This window comes from Falco peregrinus, chromosome Z (assembly GCF_023634155.1).
Source record: "Falco peregrinus isolate bFalPer1 chromosome Z, bFalPer1.pri, whole genome shotgun sequence".
Classification (NCBI taxonomy): Eukaryota; Metazoa; Chordata; class Aves; order Falconiformes; family Falconidae; genus Falco; species Falco peregrinus.
Window position 1 is genome coordinate 34,904,337 of NC_073739.1, and position 19,660 is coordinate 34,923,996.

Below are 19,660 nucleotides of genomic sequence, written 5' to 3' on the forward strand. Positions count from 1 at the left end.
CCATGAACTAGGGAAGCTGGACACTGGGAAGGGTGGAGGAAAGGTGCTGTGCTGAAGCTGAGCCTGGGGCAGGGGAGAAAAGATGTCTCCCTATCTGTTGAATTGTTTATGCTTTCTTTGCTTCTCCATACCCAAACCAGTAATTGTAAGTTATGTTAATCAGCAATCAACCAAATTCAGTGGAATTTCCCAAATTCAGACTCTTTAGTCCATGATGCCAATATGTGTATTGTGCTCTGTTTTGCTTTCTAACAGTATGAATATTTATGGTATTCCTGAGCCAGCCTGTAAAAGATGTAACTATTACCTGGTTGCCTGTTTGTTTGTTTGCTTGTTTTAATTGAGATTGACAGAGTGATGTCTGGAGCTCATTTTAGAAAAGGGTAATTCTCTTTTTGCTGAGTATCTAATGAAACGTTTCCTCTCTTCTAATGTGTTTTGCTAGACAGCAAGCAGCGTAACACAGGCTGTTAATCTTGCCCAGGACCAATAAAGGTTTTTCATGTGTCAGTCTCTCCATATGCACCCCTACCCCTAGCATTTACCAACCTGAATGAGATTTTCTTACACTCTATGATTTACTGGATGAATGTCCTTATCCAAGATTCATCTTTGATGAAACAAACTTCCATCTCCTATGTATTAGTGTGAATGGAAGAAAAGTGTGGTCCAAATACAAAAGACGAAACAAGAAGCAAAACCTTACAAAAATCTTGGGGTGGACAAGGTTATATTATTACTAAATAACTAAGATTTTATTACTCCTAATTTAATAAATATAAATAAAATTAAACAATTGTATTATTATAATTGAATTCCTATTTTTTTTGGTAAATCATCACCGAACATTGAGAGCTTTGCCTGAGAATAGTAATTCCTAAAAATCAGAACTTGTTTATGGTGAAGCAGAGGTCCAATCCATTAAAGTTTTCTCAAGCTACTCAATATATTTCAAGACAAATGCTTCAGAATATGTAATTTAAAAATCATTAAAATAAAAAAATATTTCTGGACCACCTCAGCTTCTGCACACAGAAATTTAGGTTTTCTTCTGATATACCAGTCACTTAAAGTATTTTAGATCTGGTTTCTTAACATTTCCCAGCATCCTCAGTTAGTTGATGGTGGTTTGTTTTGGTTTCTTTGGGTTTTTTTATTCCTCTACAGGAGGTGAAGCTAGTAAAAATTGCACAAAAGGCTTTTATTTACTTCCTTATCACTGCAACTTCTCATTATCATTGCCCTCGTAATTTTAATGCAAGAGACACCCTTCCCTTTTAATCACTTATTAATTCTGCAAACAATAGAAAGAATGCATTCTTCTTCAGTCTCTCTTTCTGAGAACCCTGGTCAAATTTTAGTATATTTTACCTTTACATCTTAACTTCCTGACCTTATGGAAATTCACCTGACTCTCAGTTCACTCTTTGCAAAGCACTACCTTTAAAAAAGGTGCTCCTTTTCTGTTATTCTCACCATTTAGAGCTCCCTTTCCTTCAGTCCTGTCATAGCCATTTCTTTTTTCTCCTTAGCAAATTCAGACTTTGCACATTTTCCTTCTAGGTCCCCACAACAATCTTGAGCACCATGCAAACAAATCTTCCCACCTGGAAGGTCAGCTCTTTCAGAAAAACATCTTTGTAACTTCTCTCATCTCAAGCATGTAACAAACACAGACACAAATCCTGGCATTGTTTTAGAACGTTCACCCAGATGCACCTATAATTAACTTTTAAATCCAAGAATGAGCCCTTACCTTTATAAAAAGGCCTGCCAGTTAGAATATCTCCCCTGTTGGAAAACCCAGGACCTCTGGGGCACAGAGCCTCATATTCCTTCGTGCCAGGCTTGGGACACTCCTCGCAGTCGGAGCCCCAGGCAGCACCCACAGCACAGCAGCAGGCATCCATACGGAACTTGCCAGGCACAGACTGAATGCACTCATCTTCATCCCATTTCAGGTAGCATTGCTCCATGCGAATATCTGCTCATTTTACAAAAACAAATAGGCATTTTACCCTCTGCTAAAGTTTTCTGTTTTTCAGAAGCACCTATTTCTAAGGCACGAGTATGGGTGACGCTCAGTTTCTGGAAGACTGATTTCTCCTCAAGACTCTACACTTGTGCACAATGCTTAACCATTTGAAGTTGCTAATATTGCATTATACTTAAGTTTCTGGATCTCTGTTGTACCACATAAAAGCAGAAGCATTTCTTTTGTTGTCTTCCAATATCAAAATACGCGACAACTCTGACATAACACTGCTTTTTAGGTTTCTATGTGTATTTGATAGGACAGACACATGCATTTCCTTACTGCATCCACTATTCTCATTTACAAATTGACCTGCATTCATGGCAAAAAAACCCCAACAAAACCCATCTATGTTTATATTATTAAATTAGTTTAATAATACAAGGAATATAGAAAAAAATTCTTGCTAGCCAACATTAGGCTTACTTTAACACCAGTTAACAGGAGAAAACAATATGGTTACCAGAAAAAATAATTATTATACTCAAGGGTCCCATTTGCAAAAAACCAGGTCATCCAAAATATAGATCAACCAAGTATGCAGGCAAAATCTGTACTTGTGTAGCCAACTGGCAGAAGTACCACACACTGGTCTGTACATGTAAGAAATCAGCTTTGCTTTATCTCACATACAGTAAAAAATAACAACAAAAAAACATTTGAAAGCATCAGTATATTTGACACTTTTCACGTATTTGCATTTCACTAATGAAAAAGTTTAAATTTTTTATTAAAAAATTAGTATTAATTAAAACACAAAATTGTATAAAATTTAGGATTTTAAGCCTCTTCATGCTAATTTCTACAACATAGGAGCATTTCTATTCCCAAATTCCAAAAATCTGGCAAATAATACCAATAATAGCAAATGGACAGTAAAAACTATGGCAGTACAAGATAAGATGTCCATGATACTCCACAGAAAAATTTATTGGTAGCTTAATGTTCTCCAGGAAAATAGAGTTATTTTTATTGTGTAAGGAAGGTCACAAGGACACATCATGTTTCACATGATATACTGGACTGGAAGTTAGGCTTTAACAAACTTAACAGAACGCTTAAATGCTTAGCACAAAAAGCTTTGGAGAAGATGCAAAATCTAAAAATAACCCAGATGAGTTGATGAACTGTTTTCCATACAAGCCCTCCGAAGTTGTGCAGACTTATAAATTTCCCTATGCACATCTGAAGTTAAACAGTTTAGAAGCAAGTATAAGAAATGGAAATCGTTCAAAGAATACTCATGGTTTCCTGTAAACTATTCCACATCAAGATAATATTTATTTTCATTTCCAGAAGTTCAGCAAACATACTGCTAAAAAGTATTTGTGTGCACTAAAATAACTGTAGTGGCTTTCAGAAATACATTTAATGTATTTCAGAAATACATTACATAGTGCAAAGTGCTTGTATAGCATAGGAGAAGACAAGTATCTTGTAATAGAAAAGGTCGTTTTCTCATTAAAATAAGAAAAGGCAACATGGTTTTGAGAGTAAAGGAATCCTGTGTCTTGCTTGAAAATGGCTTTTTTGTTCCAACTTTTCATTATACCTATCAACCACATTTAAATTCACACCTGTCCACATCAAATTTGTCATTGAGAAGTAATACAGGGCTGATGGCTACAGATGCCAGTGAGTGGTGACAGACTTACTGTTTGTGGGGGTTGGGGGATGGCGGAATACCAAGTAAAACGTAACATGCAAAACTGCATAAGATACACATAATCATAATGGATATGTGTGTCCCAGCAGACCTAGTTGTGAATTGTTCCTTTTTTTTTCTGAGACTTTGATACTGATTATATACATGTGCTTAATTTCAAAATTCTGCTTATTTTAAAAAATATTTCTAGAATTACACTCATCTAAAAACCCCATAGCCTGGTAACTGTTTGTAACAGCTATTGGTAAGGCATAATGCAATTAAAGCAAAAGTGTTTGCTTAAATTTCAATCTGCTTGAGGAAAGCAAACACTGTTGAAATAAAAAAAAATAAAGGTTTAGAGTGCAAAAATCTGAAGCAAGGGCTGACAATATTTTCCTTCTGCTGCAGTGTTTTCTTAAAAGAAATCAATGCTGTCAGTAATCGTATTTTTACAGTCCTTAGAACTCATAAGAAAAATTAATATGGATTCCAGAAACTATTCTAAACACCCAGTATTCTGACTTCATCTTTTTTTCATCTCTGACCATTGATTTCTAAAGATGGATATTAGTCCTCCTACAGGATACTTCTGTTTTCTTGCACTTACGCTGGGGCTCAGTATGTTTTCTATCTGAAGTCTTTCCTAGAGAAATAAATGTCTTTTCATGGACATCATGTTTTGTCAGCAGAAGATACCAACCCGTACAACAAAGATGAGGTCTTATTTTTATCTACACTTGTTTTGATCACTCTCAGGGAGACTAATTTGCACCAGCATATTCATGCTACAAGGTAGCATCTGAGTTTCATGAAATGCCCAGACAGCAATACAGAAGAGCACTGCACACACTCCATTACAAGCTGCTGGCTGACCAGCTGACTGCTCAACACCTAGCTCCCAGTGAGCCAGACATCTGTGCTCATGAACGGGAGCCAGAGCAAGGGCAGCACTCCAGTAAAGCCTATTGATTGCACTATGGGCAAAGCAAGTCTTAGCACAAGCATTCACATTGCCCCAGGGAATTAACAGCTCTTCCCTGAACTGGCATAGGTGCTTGGTATCTAAGCAGGCATAAACTAAAACATATGCTTAACAAACTGAATTCAGAAACAAACGAAATGTACTTTCACATGCCTTTGCGAATAATTTTGGACAAGTGTTGACAGAGCCAAAAAGCTGGAACAGTTGAGGGCACTCTTACCTAAACACACTCGCCCTGTTCCATCCAGTGTCAGTCCTTCAGGGCACTCGCAGTGGAATGAGCCTCTGCTGTTAACACACCGCCCGTTGGGACAAACCCCCGGGAAAACATCACATTCATTTACATCTGTTGGGGAAATGGAGAGTTGACTGACATACTACCTGTAAGGAGACAGCTACAGCTTTACTGAGAATTTAAGCTACATGAAAGAGAGAGGCTTTCATCCATACTGCGTTAGGGTGTGAACACTATTCTGAAAAAGCATGTGGCCAATCTCAAGGGACTCTTGCAAGATCCTCAAGTCATAGGGCACTAAGATGCCACATTCTTGTCTCTAAGACAAGATGATGCACATGGCTGAAAGAAAGGAAAAACTAAAGGGATTAAATGTATTTTGAAGGAACAGTTCCATTCTTTTTGTATCATTTTGCAGTTCTCCAATAGCATAACAAAAAACCTTCCCAACAGTCAGTAACTGTTTTTGAAGGTGTTCATCTAAGCTCAATATTATTATCTTGATAAAACCAACAACATAATAAATTCCCTTTAATTTCATTTTCAAAGGAAAAAAAGTGACATCTTGAGTAAGAAGAAACTTCACCTTCACAGGTAACACCCTTCACTCTTGCAAATCCTCTTGAGCAAGCTGTGTCTGGAATTAAGCCAGAAAGATACGTCACTGCTTTAGAATGACAGAAATATAGGAGTAAATAGTTTAAAAAATAAATGTATCTTTGGAATTCTCTAATAATTTGACTGTGTAAGGTGGTGAGTGCTCTAGCCTCAAATCAAGAAAAGTACTGACTCATACATGTTAATTATATGAATAGTTGAGGAAATTAAATCTTAGACAATTACTTTCTCATGTGCTTTCCTTAATAGAGACCAGAATGTTTAGCATCTAAACATATCAATCTCTGCACTCAGATGCAGCTGAAAGATAAATTTCCTGTAGAGCTGCCTGAAGATTTAAAGCTCTAGTGATGCCAGTTATCACTAAAAGTTTTTTTTTTTCCACTGCAGCTTAATAAAGGATCTGAGCAATGACGTTAGTTTAGGATATGCATTGAAAATGTAACATGATGACGTGACGTGAAAGCTTGCTGAAATTTAACTAGTTAGAGAATAGCAAATTAAATAGCCAAATGGACCCAGTTTGAGCTAATTAACTCTCTAGATTTCTAGATTGAACAGGTTTTTTATTAGTTTTACCAGTCTAATGTGACCATGCTGCTTAATGGAGTCCAAAGTAGTATCTTTGATGCTTCACTGCACAGTTAAGAGCCATTTTGGATGATTTTTGCACCATATTTGTTAGATGGGATACATGTGCCGACAATTATTGTTCCAATTAAAAATGAATCGCTAAAATGTCCTGACACTGGTTCAGCTGCAACTTTATGGGGAGAATGTGGCACAGCATGTTTTCCACAAACTAGAGCACACAGTTAGTATTCCTGCTTCTAACTTCTAGACTTGTAATCTAACTTCAGCCCTGTAATCTAATAGTAGTACTATTCTGCAATCAATAACTATACACAAGCTATGAGTTAAAAAATGGCTGGAAAAAGTGTTAACAGCCTGCAACATAAAAAGCCTTCCAGACTTTTACAGGTATTTCACTTTATTATTGCAGTCCTTACTTCCCTATCTCAATGCACACTCCATGTGGAGATGAAATATGTAATTATTGAAAGATTTATATACACGTTATTTCCTGGTAGCTTCCAACATTATTAGAATGACCTCTGATGTTGGTGATTACACGTGATACTAAATAAGACAACTTCATTTCATAGTTTTCTGCGTTGTCTGCTTGTTTGTTTTCTATATAGAAAATGACGAGAATCTGTCTAGTGGTACTTCCTCTCTTCTCCCAAAAGATGCAGGATATGACAGCATACCCAATTCACATCGCTCACATGGGCTGCCCCAAGCTGCTCCTAAGGTAGCACAGCACTCAGATTTCAGTGTAGCACCATTGATGTTGACTTCACAGCGACTGTCTTGGACGTTAAGCCAGCAAGTCCCCTTCAGGCTATCTGCAGTGGAATAGAAAACAACATGAAACTGTCACAGCAAAAACAGCCAGCATGCAATGTTCATGCCACCAAGTAGAAAGCGTGCCAAGGGAGTGCAGGCTCTCTTTTAGAAGAAAACTTTCTATCAGAGTCATTTTGTACACGTTTTAGCTCAGAAGTGGTGGAAAGGAATAGCACTGTCACTAAAAGTGAGCAACAGCACACTGCTTGCGGCATTTTATAGTCCAGGTCCGACAGCTAGCAGTGGTCCTCCAGATACTACAGTGGATTTCTTTATTTACTTTATCTAGTGACTGATCAGTCTAAAATACACATTACAACAAAAGCAGAGGTTGTGATCTCTGGGTCATAGAATCATCATAGAATCATTTAGGTTGGAACCGACCTTTGAGATCAAGTCCAACCGTTAACCTAACACTGCCAAGTCCATCACTAAACCATGCCCCTAAGCACCCACATCTACATGTTTTTTAAATACCTCCAGGGACAGTGATTCCACCTCTTCCCTGGGCAGCCTGTTCCAATGCTTGACCACCCTTTCAGGGAAGCTGTTTTTCCTAATATTGAATCTAAACCTCCCCTGGTACAACTTGAGGCTGTTTCCTCTTGTCCTATCGCTTGTGATCTGGAAAAGAGACCTACCACAACCTGCCTACAATCTCTCCCCCCAAGTCTCCTCTTCTCCAGACTAAACTACTCCAGTTCCCACAGCCCCTCCACCTAAGATTTGCTCTCCGGACCCTTCAACAGCATTGCTGCCCTTCTCTGGACATGCTCCAGCATTCTATATTCCTCTTGATGTAAAGGACCCAAAACTGAACACGGGATTTGAGGTGCAGCTTCACCAGTGCTGAGTACAGGGCAACAGTCACTTCCCCAGTCCTGCTGGCTACACTGTTTCTGGTACAAGCCAGGATGCTGTTGGCCTTCTTGGCCATCTGGACACACTGCTGGCTCACGTTCAGCTGGCTGTCAGCCAGCACCCCCAGGTCCTTTCCCACCAGGCAGCTTTCCAGCCACTGTTCCCCGAGCCTGTAGCACTGCCTGGGGTTATTGGGGACCCAGTACTTGTTAAACCTCATACCACTGGCCTTGGCCCATCAATCCAGCGTGCAGGTCACTCTGCAGAGCCTTCCTACCCTCAAGCAGATCAGCACTCCCACCCACCTTTGTGTCATCTGCAGACCTACTGAGCACGTACTCAATCCCCTTGTCCAGATCGTTCATAAAGATATTAAACAGGACTGGCCCCAGTACTGAGCCCTGGGGAACACCACTTGTGACCAACTGCCAGCTGAGTGTAACCCCATTCACTATCACTCCTCAGGCTTGGTCACCCAGCCAGCTTTTAACCCAGCACAGAGTACAACCTTCCAAGCCATGAGCAGCCAGTTTCTCCAGGAGAATGCTGTGGGAGACCGTGCCAAAGGCTTTACTAAGGCCCAGGTAGACAACATCCACAGCCTCTCCCTCATGCACTAGGTGGGTCATCTTGTTGTAGATGGAGATCAGGTTAATCAAGCAGGACCTGCCCTTCATAAGCCCATGTTGGCTGTGCCTGATCACCCCATTGTCCTGCATTGCCATGTGATGAGACTCAGGATGACCTGCTCCATAACCTTCCCCAGCACTGGGGTCAGACTGACAGGCCTGTAGTTCCCTGGATCCTCCTTCCTGCCCTTCTTGTAGATGGGCATCACACTGGCTAACCTCCAGTCTTCTGGGACCTCTCCAGCTAGCCAGGACTGTGGATAAATGATGGAGAGTGGCTTGGCCAGCTCCTCTGCCAGCACCCTCGGTTCCCTCAGTACCCTCCAGCTCAGTGCTCTTGCCTCTGTCTCCCTTGGTGAACCTTCAAGGTTGCAGGAAGGAAAAAAAAAGGTAAAAATGTGGGGGATAGGGCTGTGCTATATTCTTTTAGGGGTCTGGTTCTGCTGGTGCATCAGCTATGCTTTGAACATGCCTGTTAGGTTATGCTCTACTCTCTGGTCCCCGGGGCTCAGCCACAGCACAGCCAGCCCTGAATCACAAACTGGATTGCCGGGCTAGGAACTCCGAACAGCTCAGGGCAAACCCATGCCAGTAAGTGTCCAGCCATGTCAGGCCGCCCCTCCTGACGGCTGCCCAGGCTAGGCAGCCACTGAGCACAGCCACAAGCATTGTTTCTGCTGCCTGAACTCCTCTGAAATTCTTTTAGGTACCCAAATGTTCAAGTCTTAAAATCTGCTTTCAGTGACCAAGGCATTTTTTAAAATGTTAGATCCTTAATCAGTCATGTTCTTTAGAAGTTGTACCTACAGTACCTTTGCTCAGTGTTTTTACAATGTTACACTCAAACGGTATAAAATTTTTGAAGGAGACAACCATCTTTGTGATTAGATAGCAAAAGCAGCCTGTAAAGATCTAACCCAGATTGGGAAGTCAAACTGAGTGGAGTTTAAATGCATGTCTATACTCTGAGCTCAAAGCTAAGCAAGTGGCCCAGATTAATTTAATGAGGTGACTAATGAAAGAGGAATAGGATTTGGCTTTAAGATTTACGTATATTATATGTACAAAAAGCCAGACTACCTACTATTGGTGTTATTGATCAGTATTACCAGTATCTCATGTTTAGGAGCAATACGCTTAAGATAGAATCACTTCAACTTACTTTCTTCAAACAACTTCAACTTTTCTACAAAACTGCCATGTTGTAAAATTATTTAGACCACAGAAAGCCCAATCCTCCTCTGTAAAGTAACAGGGAAAAAAAAAAATTGGCCTAAGACTGGAATCATCCCTAAAAACTGGGCAACGTACTTCATTAAATGTAAAACAGATTATGTTAATTATATAGATTGGTCACAAATGTGTGGGGCAGAGCACCACACTTAAAGTGAACAATTGAACAAGGGGTATAGAAGAGTGGAAAATGCACCTCTTGCACACCTTGATCAGTCTTTAGCTAGTCAAGACTTGGGTTAACATAACAAGACCAAAGATGAAACCTGGACAGTCATTAGTGGGTCAGGTCTTTAGCCAGTCATGGGATGAGCATGCTCCTGGTTGTTCCATGGTCCAAATTCAGGGACCAGCTTAGGCAAAGGGAATAGGTTCTTTAGCTGCTCTTTTATGCCATATCCAGCTTGCTGTTCATGTATTGATATCTCTGCATTACGTTATCAAAACGTAAGTGCTTCCATTGCTTTATTCACTAGAAGTTTCTTGAGCGCAATATTATTTCTCTTTAGAAGCCAACTTTACATGATGGAAAAAGCAAACTAATGTCTGAAAAATTAAGTTATACAAATCAGCAGGTGACTTTCCTCACACCAGCTGCATCTACATTATCCTGCCAGAATCTGCTTGTCTTATCTTTTTTTCAGGCTATCAGTTAATTTCCTTTATTTTACATAATCTCCATTGTCCAGATGAAATCTAAAATGGGCAGTCACTGTGATGTTTGCTTTGGTGAAAAAGTTATTATCCAGCATCAAAGCATTCTTTCTGTTGCTTGCATCTCTTTGATTCTGACTTGGAGAAGAATACAGGCATACTACAGGCAGATGGCAGCCTACTTATTGTGCACTGTATGAATTCCACATATCTTGACTAAAACATGCAGAAGACCAATGTATTAAATACATATTTCAAAAAATATGAATGGCAGTATCTTTACTGTATAAGCAATTCCCAAAATATTAGTGCAACACTTCTACCATCAACAGATGTATTTCAAAAACAATGCCACTTTTTTCATCTAAGAGTTCAGCCTCAATGTTGCAAGCACTGTCAGTGTGCAAGCAAAATAAATGCAAAATATGTCAACACGTTTTCAGAATGGTTTTATTGTAACTGCTGAACTAACAACCCTCATTTTCTGGAGTTTTGAGCTTAAATTTGAGCACAAATACTGTGATTTGAATTCTGTCTGTAATTTGAGCAAGTCATTTTTTTTCTACTTAGGAAAGCTCACAGAAAGAGACAAATGGCTCTCATCTATGCTCGATTTCTAGAGGTAACACAGACACAAATGGATCAAGCCACCTGGGCAGTTCAAGAAAAGGAACCGGAGGAATTGAGACTGAAGTCTCCACAAACTGAGTAAAGAACACGTACCAGCCATATAGCTTCTCCATGTAAGATCAGTATAATGTTCCATACATGACCAGAGTCCACAAGACAGTGAAAATCAGCAGTAAGACCAAGTAGAAACAAACATATTGGAGCAATAATTTTTTAAAATAAAATTAATGGAGATGTTATGTTAACCCTTTCTTATTCTAATATTGTTGTCATGTGCTTTTACTTGAAATTTTTGTGCCGTATTTAATCTATCATCATCATGAAAGAAAGAAAAACTTCATCTTATAATGTAGGACTGATTCTGGTTCTGACATGAGAGCAAATTTGAAAGAAACCCCCCCAAAAATCTAGAGAGGTGTCAGAGTCTGACATTACCTTACTTTGATGATTCTTATGAAGAATACAACACATTCCCAAACCGCAATACTATTTTAGCTACACATTTATGTTTCAGCATATGCTTTTCCTATCTGATGCTAGAGGAATGCTTTACAGGAGCAATCCACTTAAAAAATCAGGGTAAATACATTCAATATACAAGTCTTTAACTGCAGTGGTAACAGAAAAAAACCGACTTGCTCTACTATACAAATTGAAAATGGCACATATTTGACAAGGGTATTTGCAAGTTTTTCACACAGTAAACTACTTGTAACTTCTTCCAACCCCTTACTCACCTTTCAGTAATCCAGTCTGCCTTCCTCTCATCACTACCAATTCTAATAGAAATTTGCCAGGGAAGGAAAACATACAACTGGGTTCTAACAGTATAGGTCTGTATGTCTCACATTAACTGTACTTCTGACCCTTCTGTCCTAACGTAGTGTCACCTGTAGTACAGAAGACTAATCAGGTGGTTTTGTTGTTTAAATTTTATGTTACATATCATTAATATTCAGGCCAAATGAGACCTCATACTGTAAACATTCCAATAGAAACCATTTGCAAAGTAAAGCCAGAACTTTGCTATAATTAGGCCCTTAGTGAATTTGTAGCACTTTTGGATATGAAAACACAAGATTAAAAATAAGCAGTACAAAAAACCATTGGTTAGTGTGGTCATATCAATAAATCAGCACAATGTAAAAAAGAACAAAAACAATACTAAACCTTACTGTCCAGTGATGCTACAAGAAAATTTAAGAGAAGGCTTAGGCACAAAAGTAACATTCACTTAGAAAAACTTATTAGGGCATAGACATACTCCATCATTATATGGAAACTTGAGTCTCTGCATTCAGTTTCCTATCTTTAGAAAATCTTGGCAAGGCAAGAAAGTTGAATCACGAACACAAGAAAAATCCATTTTAAAATAAAGGGAACATTTAAAATTAGCATCATCCAGTTATTAATGACACTCCAATCCAATTTATCTTACATCTCTTACAATGAATTCAATTATGTTAGACAAGTAAGATGAAACAACGGCAGCTTGTGATCACCCGAGAAGTACAGATGTCTCCAATCCTTAGACTAGACTTTACTTGGAAAGGCAAGAAAAAAAATACATTAATCAATGACTTACCAAGATAATGTCAATGACATCTTGCAGACAACTGTTGCAGCTAGGACCAATAAAATCTGTGCAGTGCTCTGCTTTTTTTCAATGCAACAGGATCCTCAAAGGATGCTAACATTATTTATTTTTATACATACATACTTATATATATATACATATATATGTGTGTGTGTGTGTGTGTATCTATGCATCTGCTCCAGGGATCCTGACAAACTCGTATCTGTCTTACTCACTTTTACCAGCCTCCTACAAACCAGGTAAACTATAAGATTGTACTATAATGTAAAAAACATTAACATTTCCTTATGTTAATGACTTAGGAAAGTCAGTCTTCACAGTTTATGAAGAATGTCCTGAGCCCTAGAAGCCATGTGCTTTCTTACCACTATTTGAGCAGATGTTCCTCCAGTTTTACTTGCTTTCTTGTCTCAGATTTGAAACTGGCCAAAGAACTGAGTGGGCATTTCTGCCTTAGTTTCTCAACTACCAAACTAATCACTTGTAACTTTACTCATATCCTCATTCTCGCAAAGAACAAAATAATTCTTATTACAATAAGACAACCCCACTCTCTCATATCAATCAGTACATGCATTTCACCACTTTCACCATAGTCTGGACATCCCCATAAATTAGATTTCTTTCAGTTTGTTCCTGATCCCACAGAAGCAAATTAGTATGTGTTTGTTTGGTCTTACCTACAGAACTAGATGTATCACCTGCTATCATGGGGGAACTACCCAGATATGGTTTGGTGGGGTTTTTTTTGCTTAATTAATCTATGTAATCAATATTTTTCAAGTTAGTAAGAAAAAGGTAAAATAATAGGAGGGAATACCCACCAATACATATCAGTCCTGTAGAGTCCAACTTGCTGCCAGGTGAACATTCACAGCTGAAATATCCAAGATTGTTTCTGCAGGCACCATTGACACATGGGCTGCTTTCACATTCATTTACATCTATAATCCAGAAACAAAAGACACTGTTAGAATTACAATGTGCTTCTGAAAAGCATTATACAGTATAAATGCTACTGTGGACCATGATTTGCCAAGATTGCCAGGTGTATTTGTCCCGCCCTGTTCCTCTCAGCGTGACAGTCAGAAAATACAGGGACAGACAGACAGCATGTACGTGCATGTGTATAGGAGCACATATATTGAAAGTGTTAATTAAGCGGCTCATTTTCACAAAGATATTAATTTCCAACAACTTGGACTATAAATTTTTCCAGCAACAATTATTACTGTCCTGTGAGAAAACAAAACTCTTTCTTTATGCAGTGCAATGCATTCACAGCCACAACATGCAATAGACAAACAAAGGCCTTATTGTTTCTGTCATTTATGGCTCCATAGGGCTTTAGAAGAATTAAGAAAACCCTGTCAGAAGTAAAATATTACAATGCTGGCTGTGATTCTCTAGTTCTGGAAAGCATTCAAGAAACAGGAGTGGAAACTAGAATACTGCAAATGGTACTTCTGTCTAGCCCCTAACTACTTCTATTTATTGCCCCTCTGTTTTTTAAGCCTGTTCACATGTAAGAATAGGACTCCTGCAGACATTATTATTTTCTGATTATTATTTTTAAAGTTAAATCAGTGTTAAGATTAAAACAATACTAGTAATTTCTTTCAAAGAACAATTGCAGATGCATATCCAACATTTCTTCCTGAATGCAACCAATTTAAGTTTTTTATTTGAGTCCTGAATCAAGCCATACATTCTAATCCAACCAGAAAGTTCCTTTGCTGGGCCAGAAACAAACCTGTTTAGTGCTTGCTCATGTCTGCTAGTAGCGCTTGAAGAATAATGTCTTATCCATAAACCAAAATAGCCTGATTTAATTATAAGCTAATGCAACATCTAGTTAAGCTCTGGAAACATTAATAGCATCAAGAGATCATTTTCAAGATAAAGTAAGATATCTCCCTTATCTTTTAGAAGTCATGAAAAAAGTACCATTCGCTATTTTGTATGTTATGATGCATCAAGCCTTAATTTTACTAGAGATGTATTCTTTCATGATCTTCTGGGGTTGTAGGAAGGAATACATGTTTAGAATACTCCTTGAATTATGTATACGTTATTTGAAAAAGAAGGAACAAAAAGAGATGGAAAATGCTCAGATCACAGTAAACTTGGGAAACTGTGACCTCTTATGCCAAAAGCAAGCACTTAATTTAAAAGCTGGTTTTAACAGTCCTTTTACTAAATAGAATTACCTACAAACAGGACTTGTCCTTGAATGCCAGTAATTTTTTGGATAGTGACTGAGCCTTAAATGTGTGAAGTCTGCTCTTCAACTTGTGGATTACCCTACTTACACATCCGTCATACACAGATGCAGAGATACAAAACCTAGGAGGCCTTATTGGGTCAAGACAGTGTGTTACATGAATACCTGCGCACAGTTTCAATGGCAGGCTGTACTGGGCTAACTGCCTTGGCACCCCCAAGCTGGTAAGCCTCATCCTACTATGAGCTGGTAGCCCCCCAGGTCATTAAGCAGAGCTTGTACATGTCTCTGTGAACAGCCTGCTTAGACACAGTCGGTCGGTCGTGTTGTCTCAGGTTGTGTCCTGAGCCAGCTTACTGTGGAGAGCAGCAGGTAGGGCCAGGCTGGGTCTGGCACTGCTCATGTAGTGACTAACTGCTCTGGGAAGTGCAGTTCAGAGGTAATCAAGTAGATCTAGAAAGCCAGTGAGTTCTGACAGAGCAAGCTCTAAGTTCTTCTGTATCCAAGCTGGCAATCTGGAGGGTTCACCAACATTTATCTGCTCTGCATCCCTTTTCCTGCCTGTAAATACATTTCACACTTAATTACCTCAGGTTTTATTATCCAAGGTATGCTCCCTGCCTCCCTTGCCTCATGCTCTCTCCGCAGCCATCAGTCCCTGGTAGTGGAGAGTAGTCTCTGCAGCTTTTGCAGAGAAACCAAATACCCAGTTCCCACAATTAGAAACAGATCATACTGAGACAAAGAATCTTAAATATGCACTATATGTCAAATAATTCTCCATATAGAAATGCTCTTGGAAAAAGACACACTTTTCCTTCCTTTCTATCTGCCATCACACCTTCAGCAGTTTGGCTAGCTTTAAAAAAAAAGAGAAAAATTGAGAAGACAGGTCAAATTAGCTGAATTTAAGCTACATATAGTTTCTTTCTATCAAAGGCATCAAATATTCACCATCTCCTAAAGCCCAAAACCAAATGGTCAGCCAATGAAGCTAGCTGGTAGCAAAACAAGGAAAGAAATGGTTCTTTACATGACAGGCAGAGAAATTGTAAATCCTTGCCCTAGGATGCTGAAAGCTTGCATTAATCAATGGCGGTCTGGAAAAGTTTATGGAAAATACAGTAATCAAGGCATGTATAAGGTAAAGATCCTGCTTCTGGTGTCAGAAGTCCCTGAACCACAACTGTTGGGGATTCAGAGTATTTTTGGAAACTCATATTGTATGCTTGATCTGTTGTGGGTCAGAGGGATGTCTGATCAGTCTCTGCATTTATGCCTTTGCTTTTAGGAGACATGGTTCTCTGTCCAGTCAGTTGCAAGCACTCTTCACTGCTTTTAGCTAGTTTTAGAAACAACTTCAGAGAAGTTCCCATGAGGGACCAGGCATAATCTGTGCCACAGAGTATTTGGGGCTTTCAGACACTGAAAATAAGTCTCCACTGAGCACATAAAAAATGAGACAACTTGGCCATGTCCAAGCACGTCTTCAGAGCAAAGGCACTATCCTGACACAAAAACCACTCAAGACATTTCAAGCTGCAACAGCATATAGGAGCAACAGCTTTTTTAAAAAAAGTCACAAGGTCTGCATTTTTCTAAATACACAAATCAACATCATCCTGGAAATGACCAAAACATCGTGTCTGAATTTTTTAAAGGCAAAATTAAAACCCAGTCTGACTTAGTCAGCCAGTAAAGCAAGTTATAGGTCAAGCGCCTGAAGTCTGCTGAAGATATTTATAGCTGAAACTGGGTGATTTTCATGTCACATGTTTTTAACAGCTGGCAGCCCAACAACACACAGGTCCACACATACAGAACCAATGTGCAAGACAAAACACTGTAATAAGCAGATAGTTACTACTATCCAAAACATCATTTCAAACATATTCAGAATATTTAAAAGGTCATGAAACTCAAAATACTTCACACACCTAATATTAGATGTAATATTAGGTTATCATGTCTATCTTTAATTCTCCCTGATATTTAGCAAGTGAGGTTTACAAGAATTTTTCTTCCAGGAAAACACATCTTGTATTTCGGGTTTTCAGAGCTAACAAGAAACCCAAACCTAACAAAACACAGTTGAGGGCCACACCTGGAAGTCAGTGTCCTCAAAAGAATAAGTAATTGCAGATGGAGGGGCCAGAGCAGCTAAAGTTGAATGCCTTATGAATGAAGCAGCTCTCATGATTTCATGGGCCATGTTCTTCATTCTCTACCCAAAGACAGTGAAAGGAGAGAAGAAGACTCAAACTGAGCACACGGGTTAGCAAAAATGAGGAAGAACAGAAAGACGAAAAGTCGCTGTCAGAGCTGACCACTTTCTAGCCTGGGAGAACTGCCTGTCCATTTCAAGCCAAAGTCAGATGATCTAGTCTAAATCCTCAGACAAGTCTGCATCAAATGTGTTGCTTGGCAAAACAGCTGACTCAACCCGCCAGGTTGCTGCGGTCTGCTCCCCTTTCACCCTTTCACCCTTCCTGCTTTTTCTCTCAGTCTCAGTTTCTACCCTTCCCAAATGCCAGTGCCTGCCCCTCACTGATCCCACAGTCACTTTCCATCTCCTGGGATGAGAATGGCAGAAGCTGGTCACCAAGACCAGTGGTGAGTGAAGATGTGTCACAGAACCAGACTCCTCCTCATTCCACTTTGCCCTGATGCAGATGAAGGAATACTCATCCCATTTCTCTCTATGGAGTAGAAAGATGGAAAGCAGCTTTCACGAAGGGTTAGGGTACAAATATCTGGAGGCATTAACTTCTAGTTGTTTCTGAAATTATTTTGTTACTATGCTCTAGGCTTCCAATGTCCCAAAAACCAGTTTGTTACTTTATGCATTTGACATACTTCAGCATTATACTAGGGAAAGAAGAAAAATAAACAAAGAAACAAACCCCAAAACAAACAAAAAAATCAAGTCTCAAAGCTTTTGGGTATTAACAGTTTTATAATATTGCATGGACTACTCCCTAAAACCACCATTTAGGGAAAAAAAATTAAAGGATGGATGCACTTCAGGATTAGCGCTCTGCTGAATCATGTGAAAAAGCATCATACGCACAATGCAAACAAACTACAAAAATTGTTTCTATACACTTTCTTATAAGAATATTAAATAGTAATTTTAACAAGAGTGAGCAAGAAAACAAATTTATTTTAATATTGGTTTATATTTTAAAATAAAAGCCACTATATTTGAAAACGTTTATCAGAGGGGTTTTTTTAAAACTACATTTTTTCTTAAGTGAGTGTACATTGTCAATGTCAGAGAAACAAAAATTGAAACAGTCCACTGTAAATTCATGGAAATTAACTTCAAAGCACATCTGGTTTACATTTAACTAGTTATGTCACTGGAAACACAATCCAAACCACAGAGCTTGCTGTAAAAATTTCAACTTTCACAGACTCCGGAGCCTCAAACAACTCCCCTGCTCCCCACAACAAACTGATAAAAAATTTAATTGAATTATAAACAAAAACAGCGAATGGTTTTGTTGTTTCTTCACAGTAACTGATAAGAGTTATATTAATTAAAAGTATACTGGTGAGTAACAAGCATCAGAGCATTTTCAGAGCACCAACACAGAGCTTCTGGCTACAGAAGTTTTTTACAACTAGTGAACTTGCAGCTCCACACTGAATTACGTAGTGTTTCTTTGAAAACAGAATTTGGACAGAAAGAGATTAATTTACTCCTCTGTTGCTAATCCACTCAACATTGGAAAAAAATTAATATATTTAATGGGTTATACAGACAGTTTTATACTAAACTCCTCTTGATCAGCTTTTTTACCTGTTTGGCTAAATTTAAACATCAATTTAACTATAAGATTCATATTAAAGATGAGATGACAGATCCTTCATGACCTATGTATGTAAGTTAATGTAGATAATATTGAAAGAAACTGGAAATCCTTCAGATTCTGCTGTACAGACAATAAAAAATGTGAAGTATTTTAGGGTGATTACACTAAACTATGCTCAGAAACAGAATACTCTTACAAATCTGAAGTTTTAGTTAATGATCTTTTGCTTGGTGGTTTGTGGGGTTTTTTCCAAATGAGCAAAGAGGACTTTTTTTTTTCTTCTACTGACAAAAAGTTTTATTATTTTAAATAATAATGTAGCAATCATGCCCAATCACAAGCTCATTGCTCAGAGTTCAGCAGACATGGGTTATGACATACAGCCAAGAGAGGCACACCCACTGTTATTCTACAAAGATGGCAAAATACCCTCCTCTTCAGTAACAAGCTAAACCTGCTGGCCACCATGAAAAGGAGGTGAGACAGGGACAGATCTATTCTTTTGCAGATTTTTTTTGACTATCAAATAATACTCTTTCATCAGTCTTTGCAGGAGCCACAGTACAAATATTGCAAACATATACAGATGCATGTACTTTTATGAAGATCTAAAAAAAAAAAAAAAGTTAAAGAAAATGAAAGTAAATGCATTAATTAAAATCTCACCTAACCCACCAATAGAAATCCAAACAACCTTACGTAATGAGCTTGAATAACCATCTCAGTATTTTTTCACAAGAGACCAGATTTTAATTTACATAAAATCCTGTTTAAATCAAGTGTGTGTGCATTTTCTACCTCATGTTCAGGTTGGCTGGAGTTGTGAAATATCTCAGTTCTTGTATTACTAGGTGACTGTAGGAGGCTCCACAATGTGTTAGTTTGAATAAATCATACTGGTTCTTTATTCATGTTTTTAGAATTGATTCGTAAAATGATAATCTGGAAAATGTACCTAATTCCCCTAGAGAAAACTTGAAAGCCGTCACATTCCTTAAGAATGTGACGTACACTCACTTAAGAAAAAATGCACTAAGGTCCTATGAAGAGAGGACATGCCTACCATTTGGATTTCTGCTAGTTCTT

The 19,660-nt window shown here is 38.5% G+C and overlaps 1 protein-coding gene across 1 annotated transcript in view; it reads right to left on the bottom strand.

The window, feature by feature from the left end:
- FBN2 (fibrillin 2) overlaps window positions 1-19,660 on the bottom strand; it is a 178,840-nt gene that overhangs the window by 61,722 nt on the left and 97,458 nt on the right. The window contains exons 20-24 of the mRNA XM_055791573.1: window positions 13,357-13,476; window positions 6,790-6,927; window positions 5,487-5,537; window positions 4,886-5,011; window positions 1,757-1,984 (exon numbers count right to left, since the gene is read on the bottom strand). Coding sequence (XP_055647548.1) covers window positions 1,757-1,984; window positions 4,886-5,011; window positions 5,487-5,537; window positions 6,790-6,927; window positions 13,357-13,476 — 663 coding nt within the window. The remainder of the gene's footprint in view (window positions 1-1,756; window positions 1,985-4,885; window positions 5,012-5,486; window positions 5,538-6,789; window positions 6,928-13,356; window positions 13,477-19,660) is intronic.